Raw genomic sequence first — 13,127 nt, forward strand, 5'->3', positions numbered from 1 at the left:
AAATTGAGTGGACAATTCAAAATATAAAACTAATTTTTGATTTGATAAAATCAAACTTACAATTAAATTTATATTTATATATCAAATTCAAAATGCTTTATATTTTAATTTTATTTCTAAATCAAAACCTAAAATTAAAAATTTAATTTCTAAATTTAAATTTATATTTTAATTAAAAATTAAATCAAAAATTTAAATTAAATTTTAAATAAAAATATAAAATATAATTGAGATATTTTTCTAAGGTGCATTATTTCCTCCTTTCCTAGGTCGGATAGGAAAAAGGGGATTGGGGATTCCCATTCCACTCGAGAATTGGAATCGGAATGAGACTCCTGCGTACCAAATATCTACAAAGGGATTCGTCCATTCCGATTCCGATTCTTGAGTTAAAAAAAGGGCGAACCAAAATGTTTACAGTTTTTATCACTTTATATCTAGGGGGGGTGAAATTACCCTCAATGAATTAAGAAGAAAAAATATTTTTTGTTAAAAGCGATTGAATGTAAACTTGTCTTTTTGTTCAAGTTTATTTTCTTCAACTGTTGCAGCTGGAATCTTAGCTAATTTTGGGCATAAGTTCCAATTACTACAGTTGAGGTTTCTTGTGCAGTTCCAACTATAGCAGTTGGATTCAAATTTACAAACCAAATACCGCACTTGAATCTTTAAACAATTACAACTATAGTACAATTGAAATCACATGCAACCAAAAAACCCTTTAATTCTGCAATCTTATTTCTAAATATAGAAAGGCTACAACTTAGTACTTAGAAGGAATATTGAAATATGAGATGGAATATTAAAAGGTTAATTGACAGATCGATGCATAGAGCATGAATGTAAAGATACATATATGGTGTACATGTGAATTAATTAGTCTTTTAATAATAAAAAAGGACTACAGCAAAGTGAAATAAATTAATTATCAAATGTTCAGGAATTATCAAATTAATGTCAAACTCAAAAGTTTGAGGACCACAGGTCCACATGCAGTGAAACCTGGGCACAAGTTTAATTAAGGACTATTATTAGTGTAATTTACACTAAATATTTATCATATCTATCACATGGATGTTTAACAATTCAATATTACGAGAATAAAAACAAAAGGCAAGCTTGTATATACGTAGCACTACTTATAAATTATACTAACTTATTGCATGCATACGTATGGTTATGATTAAAACTTAAAAGTGACACTACTTCATCAAGACAGGGAAATCGAAAATAGTTACACATCCCCCCCCACGGTTACTTGGACCGGAATATTCTACGTACCCCGACTAGACATGGGTATCGGGAAACAGGTGTCCTACTGAACCTAGGTTGGGTTTTGTATGGCTTTTTACTTTTCAATGATTATCGGTACACTCTCACTAATCAACCGAGTACGGGTGCATGAATTAACCGAGTAGAAACAAACAGGCATTGACTAAAACGTTAATTTAATTTTTAATAAAAATCAAGACAACCAATAAATAATGACTGATTTTATCCAGGTTGCATGAAAGACAGAGTGCTATTATTTAAATTAATCCTCTGATTATTTAACTCAACCTACTCGGGTTATTCAACTCACCCTGATGCCAATCAACCTAGCAACCACGATTGGTAATTAAAGTTTTTGAGTTCGACAATTTTTCTATGTTGTTTAAGTGAATTTCGCATATCTGTATTGTGGATGCTCAGAGCTAACACTGAGCCAGATTGGTCGAGTGCGGTGTAACTTATATTGAGCTGGGTTGAGTTAGAGTGCAGTAAAGCTTACACGTACTGAGCTAGGTTAGATCTGAGGACGGTATCCTTACGACTGGGATTCAATTATATCAAATGTCATCTAGATTGATATCCTTATGACGGTATCCTTACGTACTGAGTCAGATTGTTCGTGTGCGGTGTAACTTATATTGAACTGGATTGAGTTAGAGTGCAGTAAAGCTTACACGTACTGAGCTAGGTTAGATCGGAGGACGGTATCCTTACGACTGGGGAAATTCAATTATATCAAATGTCATCTAGATTGATATTCTCTGGGCTGTGATATATATGAATTACAGGTCCACCCAACTCAGACCAACTTCAGTTACCTATATGGGAAAGATAGTCGTGCATGAAAATTTTATCAACCAATTACAAATGCTAGATGTTCAACTTGATTTTCAATCTACTTTTAATTAAAAGGTAGATACAAACAATCTATCCTTCTTTTTCTGAAACCTTGCCATCGATAGGGTACATAAAAAAATTACTTTTAAAGGTGTGATCGTTTATTAATTCTCCCACTTTTTTGAATGTTATCAATAAAAAAATAAAAAAAACAAATAGTGAAAGAGACAGGATTAACTGAAGTAAAACTCACCTCAAGAGTACCTGTTTAAATTAAATGTCACTTGGTTTATTATTTTCACTTAAAAATGTTGGCTTTTTTTGAAGCGGGAGGAGGTGAAAGCCGCTTTGTCTGTTCAACAATTTAGATACTAGATATATGAAAAATCAACTTGTTAAATGTATATAACGTAACGTAAAACATTCTCGGTTTCTACTAAGATTTAAAAGTATACCTTACCAATAAACTAATTAATCAGTAAAGATACGTTATCAAGTGAATACAAAGAAATAGAGTTTGTATAAACTTTTGACTAATGAAAAAGTGTGAGTCTTTTATATATTTCATATTATATATAATATATATACTTTTAACTTCTTCTTTAATCATACAAATTGACTTTTTATGTCCCTGGTTTACGTACACTAGTTGAAAAAATTCAACTCTACCATTATATAAACGAATATAATACGATAATACCAATTTATTTAGAGCGCTTAAATAAAAAAAACAAGATACGTATATAGAAAATGTTTACCATAGCTTCACAGTATTAGATGTAGATGCGTTAGTTAGTTAATAAAAAACTATTCAATTTCTATGTGTAGTTAACAGAGTATAGTTTCACATTAATAATTCCATATATAAAAGCACGTACTATTTATCTTAATATAAATCAATTTAAAATGAGTTTTTTAAAACCTGATGATCAAATCCGCATTATTCAATGATTATAATTACTCGGCTCAGTTTGTACGACGTACATAACCTTGTTCAACGCTTAATGATTGACGGAGTATTTTGTACGACTGAGAAGATACCTGACAATTACATCACTGTATATACTACGTAAATAGATATATAGGAGATGTTGTTTTTGTTACATGTCGCTATAAAAATTTATATAATTTTTTTTTTACCACAACTGATTTAATGGTTATGAAAGATTTTCACAACAATATACACCCCAACGATATCTATCCCGGCGAAACTATAAACCGCTCATGAGGTTACTGGACACCGCCTCCCTATGTATTGCTAGCATCAGGAGATGCCAGAGATACTCTAGGAGCGCCAGCTTGAAGTCGGTGGCCTTGGGATGGAGCAGCCGACGCCACCACCTCCTCTTCTTACCCTCTACTTTTAGAAAAAAAAAAGAAAAAATAACATTAGCCCGGCTCACCCGAACCACACCAACCAACTCATCTCTTTAAAAAATAAAAAAAAACCTAATTCGAAATATAAATTTGGAATCATCTAAAAAAATTTTCCAAAACTGTATTTATCCTATGAATATATTTTTACAAAGTTTTTACAGAGGGATATTAGATTAAGACAATATCCCTAGTAACGAATTAAACGAAAATTTAACCTTAAAATGATTTTTGTATATTCTAAAGTGGTTTTCTTATAATGATAAAGAATTTTTTTAAATTGAGTCTATTGTAAAAGCATCTTCAAAGCTGATCTGATTCGTGTAGGTAGCTAGTAAATCGATTTTTTGGAGGTGGGTTAATGAAGTTGAAACTGCATTTTTTTTTTTACAGTTTATTAATTTAAAAAATCTCCCTTTTTTTATATAATAAAAGTTGTACCATTCATGGTGTTCTGTTACACCCAGGAGTTCCTCCCCATTACAACGAAAAGAAAACACCTCTCTATCTTGTTAATAGTACCCACTGTTTTTATAGTTAATCACACACCAGGGTACATACGAAGGAAAACCTTATAATAATAACTAACATCGAACAAAAATCACCGTTTATTAATTACCGGTGGGTATGGGAAATACGAGTAGGATTAAAACTAAGAATCGAGTACAATTATACCAATTTATATATAATTACGTTTTGATTAATTAATCGAGTACACTGTGTACGATGGGAGAATCAATTAAACTGGATATACATAGAGGGTATTATCTAAGAATTTAACATAGTATAAGCTTGAATATTATCGTTATATAAATCCGCAGAATCGGTTGACTCGATCGTTATATATATATTAACCACTTAGAATTAAAGAATCCGAACTTTAACAGTAAAATGTACTATAATGTACTTCGATACCAACACTAGAGTTAGGTATTTATTTTTATTCCGTAGTTTTAATTCTTCCTTAACTAGTTGTAGGTAGGATAACTAATTAAGTTTTCAAATTCTTGATTTTACTTTAGTATAACTTTAAAGTCCAAGAGCTTACAGGTTAGTTTTCAAATTCCTGGTTTATTTTGAACTTCGTTGATCTCTTACTACGAATATATTATTAAATGTAAGTTGTTTTTTTTAATTCTTACTTTACCAACTTTATTAAATCTATTAATTCCTCAAATTTGTGGTATTAACACTGTAGAGTTATCAGGGTGTAATCTATACTTACCCTAACTGTAACCGTGATGTTGTTTTTGCCATATATCGCTGTGAAAATTTACAGCTATGTCCAGTTTTTTTTATAACGACCAATTTAATGGCTATGAAAAATTTCCACAACGATATACACCCCGGCGGAACTACAAACCGTGGTTGAAGCGGTCATTGGACACCGTCTCCCTGTGCACCGTTAGTATTAGGAAATGCCAAGGATGCTCTAGGAGCTCCAATTTGAGGTTGACGGCTTTGGGATAGAGCAGCCGACGTTGTTGCTTCCTCCTCTTCCCTTCTACCACTAGTTTAAAAAAAAAAGAAAAAGATAAACATTCGCCCGGCTCACCCGACCCACCCCAACCAACTCATCTCTTTGAAAAATAAAAACCAACTTAACTCGAAATATAAATCCCGAATTTTCTAAAAAAATTTTAAAAAACCGTATTTATCTCGTGAATGTGTTTTCACAGGGTTTTTATATAGGTACATTAGATTAAAACAACATCACCCGTATATAGTCCTAAGGTGGGATTATTATTATTGACCTGAATTTATAAAAGCCAGCTAACAAATCTGGGTTGCTTAATAATAACGATCGCCCAGTCCAGCAATGTTATTATTAACATCGATCGTTGCTTTTGAATATTAATCTCCTTTTTTCTCGTTAATTACGACATTGTAATTAACACCAAATAACATATATTTATAAAAATAATCTAATTTACTTTGTCGGTAATAAGAGATAAGACATGCTTTTAGATTCGATAATTTCTTATTATAAAAAATATAAAATATAAGTTATGTAAAAAGAGTTTTCTTATTTTGCTTTTGTGAACTCGGAACGAGTAATTTTCAAAATAAATATTTAAGGTACGTTATATAAACAGGGATAGCTTAATTAATTTTCCCTATTCACATCTCGATGATATGATAGCCTTTATATTTCTTAAACTACGAAGGTTGAAAAACTAGTAACCTAGTTCTTAATATGCTAACTTTACTTATGCCAGGGGGATCCCAACTCATCATGGGGATCCCAACTCACCAGGGGTGTCCTATTATCATAATTAGGTTTCCCATCTTTACTAGTTTTCTCAACTATATTCACAGTTTTCAGCCTTCGTGGTCTAGGAGGGGGGATCCCAACTTATCATGGGGATCTCAACTTACCCGGGGTGTCCTATTATCATAATTAGGTTGCCCATCTTTACTAGTTTCGTCAACTAGATTCCCGGTTTTTCAGCCTTCGTGGTCTACGAGATATGAAGGCTATCGTATCATCGAGATGAGTTCCCTATTATATCATATCTCAGAAGAAATAATGTTAATTTTGTGTATTCTAAACGTCGTAGATTATATCTTTAGTTTAAAGTATAAAAAAACTATAAAAAGAGAACAAGTAGTTCATCTATATTTTTACTTGCCGACTTTTACTTATAGTAAATTTGTTACTACTAACCTCAAAACATCGGTTCTAGTTCTCATATCTAGAATAAAATTTATCAAAATTTTTTTAAAATTAATTTTAAGTTAACTAAACCTATAGAAGTGCGGTAATTTGCTCTTTTGCAGAGTATACTTCATAATTTTAATATTTAAAACTTTGATCACTACAACTTTTTTAAACTTTAAAGCAAACATTTATGAAGTTCACCATATTTAGTATAAATTGACACGGCTAGCAGCTAAACCTCCGAGGTAATAGTTTTTGTTTACCCAACGTTGCCTCAGATAAACGACGGCTATCGTAAGGTCGGGTAGAGAGAGAGATATATATATATATTACATCCTATTTTATACTCTTATTTCATTTGTAAAGTTACTAACCACGCACGATTAATTAAAGGGTACCAAACTCTACGTGGTGAAACGTACCCTGGTATAATTCTAACTCATCGAAACTCATCTCTTTTCATCCTCTTGTTGATGTTGATTAATTAATATACCGAAGAAAAGCACAACAGTAAAGAATCTCAGGTGTTAATTTGTATATAAGATACATACATCAACCTACGTAGGGGACTATTTTTATAGTAGTAACCAATCGATTGTTACGTTAGATCGGTCTACAATCTGCGGTTTCTCTTTTTTTTTTTCTCTCATTTAATAAATTAAAAGCAACGTTAGTACGTGTAAGGTATTGAAAAAAAATTTCAATGTTAAAAATTTCAATGTAAGGTACCTATTTCTCTCGATGTTATAAACGTAAGTATTGAAAAAAAATTTTTTCTTCTTTGTATTAAATTACTGTGGTTTTCTCTCGATGTTAAAAACGTAAGTATTGAAAATTTATTTTAATAGTTAATTTAAAGGCCTCAAAATGTGAACAAGAAGATTAATTAATGAATTAGAAAGAAACTTTATTGTTTCTATCTCTTTTTCTTTGAGTTAGGAGAAACAAATTGTATAAGTACAGTACACGCCGTAAAGTAATTCTCAATTAATTTTTAATTACAATAATTTATTTCGATTCTTCTTGTAAAAAAATAGTACATTATTTCCTAAATTAAAGAACGTGATCAANCCTGGGCCGAACGAGCTGGGCCGGGTTCCTGTTTGGCTTGTGCGGAACACGGGTTGACTCGTTAAAGTATCGACCCGAAAAATTCAGCTAAACGAGCCGAACACGAGCTCGAGCTGGCTCACGAGTTGACCAACGAACAATAAGTTAAATGAATTAAATTAGATATATATAAAAAAATAAATTTATAAAGCCTTATCATTAAACTTCGATCTAATAGTTAAAATTTTATATATAAATGAGTTTTTTTATAATTGAGTCGGCTTTATATTTAAGTTGGACTAAATCAAATAATAAAAATCTTTATTTTATATATATATATATAGACTAAATTATAAAAACTTCCGGTCAATATCCGCTTTTTCATTTTTTCCTCTTGCTAAAAACCTATACTTTACCTCCTTAAAAAATAAAAAATATTCACAGAAAGGTACGGTATGACAAAATGACTAAATTACCCTCATCTTCTTCGTTTCCTCCCTAATCCTGCTCATCCCGCACTCTCACCCACGCCTCCCTTGACCCAGCTTCGACTCCGTTTCCTCTACCTGCTCTCCCGCTCCTCTAGCACCCTCGCCATCCCTTTATTTCGGTGACTGTAGGGAGGAGATCATGGTGAGTATAGGCGAAGAGGTGGGCGAGGGTGAGGGTGAGGCGGCAGAGGAGGGCGAGATCGTGTGTCTGAGCACGGACAGAGGAGTGCGCAAGGGCAAGGGCGAGGGCGAGTCACGAAGTAGGGCGAGGCAGCGCGACCGAGGATGTCGGTGAGAAAGGAGGAGGAAGATGAGGATTTCAGAAATATTTTGGGTATAAAAAATAAGATATAAACGAAACACTGACAGCGGAGCCGAAGTGAGCATTTTTTATTTTTTAAAGGGATAAAGTATAGATTTTTAAATAACAAAGAAGGAAAGTGAAAACACGGGGTATTGATAGATAGGTTACCTATAATTTTAGCCAATAAAATATATGTATTCGGCTCACTCGTGTTCGGCTCAAATACATATATTTTCGGCTTTCTCGTGTTCGGCCCAAATACAATGAAAGTGGACCAGGCCCTATCCATTTATGTTTGCATTGTGATCCGAGAGAGACAAAGAGATTGTTGTGCAAAAATACACACAAGCACAAAATTCTATTAAATAGAGACAACACATATAAAGAGAATATTTCTTCTGCAAGTTTAATTACGCGGTCGAGAATCGTTTCAGATGGATTCGCCTCAAATTGATAAGGTCCGATTAAAAAGATCAACATAAGAGAAAGGGAGAAGTTAATGACTAGTTATATTCTTCAACAAGGATGCCAAAATAGTTAGTGTGGAGTCAAAAAGCAAAGAAAATATCTCTTGGTTCAATCTTTTAAATGTTATCCTTATCTTTGTTCAAAGCATAGGGTCAAAAAGGAAAAGCTATTCACATCAAACTCTCCCAATTCATGTAGCCTCAATCGAATATAATCACAATAAAAGTGAGTCATAAGTAAAAGAAGCTGAAGAATATCTCTCTATGAGTTGTAACAAAGTAGCATTATTTTAATGCCAAGAGGGAGAATATGTAACTCAGCACTATCTCAATACTGATTACATGCAAAAGTTAAAGCTGCATAGTTACTTTAATTCAACCACAAAAGATACTGCGAAAAGAACTTTTTAAGATGCAATAATCTCAAGTTACTTGGCCATCAAATCAACAAGATCATAATAGATCGATTGGAACATATATAGAACAGGATTCGCGGAGCTTGGCCTTGTCCAAAAAGTATGTACAGTGAATTTCTGCATAAGGTAGCAACATATTTACAGTCATATTTACAGGCGAAATGTATTTACAAAGATATTTACATCGTCGTAAGGAGATAAACAAGATCATCGCTATGTTTGTGAGCTAGAACACCTCTTCTTGGTCACTTTCCTTTTCTGCGCCAAAAGAATTTGTTGCTTTCATTTTTAGCTCAGAACTGGCAGATTTGCATATCCATATGGAAGTTCCCATTACCCCACATAACCTTCTTTGTTTGAATTTTTTTTTTCTTTTGGGAGAAATTGTTTGTTCTTTTTCTCTTAATCTTTTCTTTTCTTTTTTCTTTTTTCTTCAACATATGCTTAGCTCAGGATCATTGACAAACTGCATGTGATTCACGACATTACGAGCTCTCAAGAGAAGAAAGCCACTGTTCGATAAAGTTCTTGTTCTCTGCAAAGCACAAAACAAGTAGCATAATCAATATAGAGCAATTGTCCGGGAACATCAAATGAGCTAAGACGTTTGCGATAAATTTGGGCAGTTAACAGTGGAAACAAAAGGCCAGGTAAGAACAAACAATTCTGTAAAACTCAGAATTGACAAATGATATTTGTCTAAGTTGAAAAATCATGCATAACACATCAAGCATGGCTAGTGAGCTACATAATGTGCTAAATGAATAAGGCCACTAAAAGGGCCCCAGTAGCATATGTAAACCTCATAATGTATAAACTCTAGTAACCAAAGAGATGTTTGATCATGATGATATCAGCCCAAAATAACATAGTGTTTATAGCCAAACTTCTCACACCATTAATATGTAAACGATCTTCTGGATTATACCATTTGTATCTCAAACCGCAAGAACAAAGTTTTTTATACCATTTGTATCTCAAACAGCAAGAACAAAGTTTTTTGCTCGTTCGTAAGAGCTAGTTAGTACATAAACTAAATTAAGGCCTTAGAAAGCGCTGAAAAGAACAACTGAACAGTATATTGCACTAATAACACGAAATTGCAAGGATAACTAGGAATAAAGTGAGAATAGCAATATAGCATAAATTCAAGGGATTAATTGCAACTATCCATAGCTTTTGCTAAATTTGGAAAAAAGAAAAAGGAGGATAACTTGAGTTATCCCCAAGGATAAGTTTCACTCACCATAAATATTCTCTTCCATGAGATCGTTTGTAGTACCAAAAACATTGTTCTTGGAGAACTCCTCCTGCTCATGGCGGCCGCGGCCATAGCAGGGGACGAGGACAGCGAAGCTATTCTCCGTTTCGACTTCGCTCAGGAAATCGGGTGCGTGGGGTTCTAACCATCCGATAGACCAATCCGAACCATCCGATTCTGACCCCGACATGCACCCACCGTCCGACGGGACGAGAACAACATCATACTCCCTATCAATTCTCCTCCTTTCCTCCCGGCTTTGCCGCTTCTTCTTGATTCTTCGCGACGAAGGCCTCATTCTATGGCTATTAACTGATGGAAACTGCAGAGAATCGAATTCCCGAAATCCGGAAGGAAGATTCGCAGAAGGGTTCGGGGACACACTGGAAGTGTCATGATCTTTTACTCCCCATAACCAGCAAGAGATGCGGGTAAAAGCCGCCATTTTTACTTTAAGCAAAAGCGACACAATTACAAGGAAGAAAAGAAATGCTTTCGAATCTGCCGAAAGATCAAAACAAAAAAGGATGAAATAGGGGGAAAAAACAAAGAATCAGCACATATTCAAAGCAACCAATTGATAAACAAAACCAACATATCACCCAAAAGTAAACAAAGGAGCCCTTTTTCCTTAAAAATGAAAGAGGGGACACTATGAACCAATTAGTCACTGTGTAAAAATTAGGAAACAAAAAGAGCGCCCGATTTTTCAAGCAAAATGAGCCCTTTTCTGCAAAATTAATCAGCAAAAAGCTCACCTTTTTGCGATAACAAGGCAAAAACAGTTTTTTTGACCTCTATTTTCAGTGACTGAAAAAAGAGGAACTTTAAAATTGGAGAAAAAGAATGGGAAACAAACCATAGCAAAATCCCAAATTCCAAATTCCAAAGAAATTACTCAAATTTCAACAAGTGAGCTTCAAAATCCATATAGCTTTGAGCTTAACGAAATCGAAGAGGAATCAACACACACCAAAACCCTAATTCTCCAAACAACCTCCCCCAACTTCAAAAATTACTTTAAAAAATTACTCAAAAATCCAACGAAATGAGTTAAACTCCAACGATTAGGCATCAAATCGAACGACCTAGCTCTCGTTCGCCTGCTCCCCCAAATCCCAACCAAATCAAATGCGATCAAAGCGCGACTCCTACACGGAATCGTGCGGCGCGGCTCTCCTCAATCGCGCGCTGATCCGCACGCTTCTTCCTTCCCTTTTCCCCCAAACTTAATCAAACCATGGAAAGAGCGAGGAAGAAGAAGAGGAGGAGGAGACGAAGACGAAGACGAAGACGAAAACGTAGGGCAAAGAGAGAGCGCGTGTCGTGTTCCCCAATTTATAGACCCTACCTGGTCTACGAGAAATTAAAAAAAAAAATCAGAAAATTATATAAAATAATTTCATGGCCCTGGTCCACCACGTCATCCAATTGTAAGTTCATAATTCTCATCTCCCATAGACCTGAGAATTATATAAAAAGTTCTAATTAAAATAATGTTCTAAGCTCTAAAATGCTAAACAAGGAAAAAAAAAAAAAAAAAAAAGCTCTAATTTGGTGTATGCGATATTGTGATACTTCTGTAGAAAAAAGTTGTTGAAAATGCTGTAACATAATTTTTTTGAAAAAACTTCAAATATCACTCCTATGATTTCGTACTTTTTTATTTTAATATTTCGTGATTTAAATTGTATCAATTTAGTACCCTGTGATTTTTTTTTATTTTTTATTTTTTATTATTCCTTATACTAATTTTTTTTGTTAAATCAGTGACAAAATTAAAACTAAAAGGCATTAAAATGAATATTCCATAAACCAATGTGAGGTATCTAAAGTATTTTTTTGTATATAATTTAACGAAATGTTAACGGATGAGCTGACGAAAAGAAAAAAATAAAATTATAAAATACTAAATTGATACACTTTAAATCATAGAATACTAAAATGAGAAAGTATGAACCTAAGAAGTAGTATTTGAAGTTTACCATTTTTTTAAAAATTGTGCTCTTAAATAATATTTCACTATAAAATACTAAACCTTAATTTCTAAATAAAGAATTATTGAATGTGATTTACAAATTTAATATATGAAAATTTTAACGAATTGTCTACTCATGATGGCATGTTATTTGAATGCTATTTTAAAAATTATTCAGTAGCTTTTTATAACATAAAATGTGAAAACCCCAAGTCAAAAGCTTTTATTTTTTAGCTTCAAAATTTGTATTTTTAACTTTTTTTCTAGTCAAGGAACTAATTTTTTTTTTTCAATTCATCAAATTTATTACTAAAAATGGTTGTTATTAAATTAAAATAAAATTAAAAACATATGGAACTGGTTCTAAGTGCTGTGGACCGCATTTAGTAGTTTGAGATTTAAATTCCTGATTAAGAAGGGGATTAAGAGACAGGTCTACAGTGGACCGGGTCCAGGGAAAAAAGGTTCCCGATGTCGTCGCCCCCGATTCCAATCGCCCATCAACGGCCGTGATCTCGAGCGAGTCCCGTGGGAGGATCTCATCCGTCCATTTGTAGGTCCCACGTGGCGCCAATCATTAGGCTTGGTGAGCCCCTCACGAGTGAAGGACACCATCTCAACTGTCAAAATCCGACGGGCGTCCACGTGTCGCTCTGAAATAATAATAATAAATATAAATAAATAAAATATATTTAATTATTTTATTTTGGCCAATTTGCATAAAAAATCCACTTATTTTGGGCTTTTGCAAAACTGGGCCACCTTTTTCGTTTTTGCAGATTCGGTCCACTTTTTCAGCAAACTGACCAAAATATTCTTTTTACTTTTTCTCTTTCCTCTTTCTCTCTCCTCTTCGTTTCTCTCGTTCTTTTTTTTTCTCGCCGGCAGAGCGGAGGCGGAAACGGTCCGTCTCATCTCTCAACCTCATTCTCTAGCCCTCGCCCTCGCCCTCGCCCTCGACTTGCCCTCGTCCACGCACCCCCCACCTTCCTCGCCTCCAACCCCGCCAAGGCCG

General features: G+C 33.8%; 1 protein-coding gene across 1 annotated transcript; it reads right to left on the reverse strand.

Moving 5' to 3' along the window:
- On the reverse strand, positions 8,890 to 11,436 carry LOC109725885. Its single transcript, XM_020255282.1, has 2 exons — positions 10,120 to 11,436; positions 8,890 to 9,408 (listed from the first exon to the last, which is right to left on the reverse strand). The coding sequence occupies exons 1-2, from the start codon at positions 10,577 to 10,579 to the stop codon at positions 9,359 to 9,361; spliced, it is 510 nt and encodes a 169-aa protein (XP_020110871.1). The 5' UTR covers positions 10,580 to 11,436; the 3' UTR covers positions 8,890 to 9,358.

The sequence above is a fragment of the Ananas comosus genome, linkage group 20 (genome assembly GCF_001540865.1).
Source record: "Ananas comosus cultivar F153 linkage group 20, ASM154086v1, whole genome shotgun sequence".
Lineage (NCBI taxonomy): Eukaryota > Viridiplantae > Streptophyta > Magnoliopsida > Poales > Bromeliaceae > Ananas > Ananas comosus.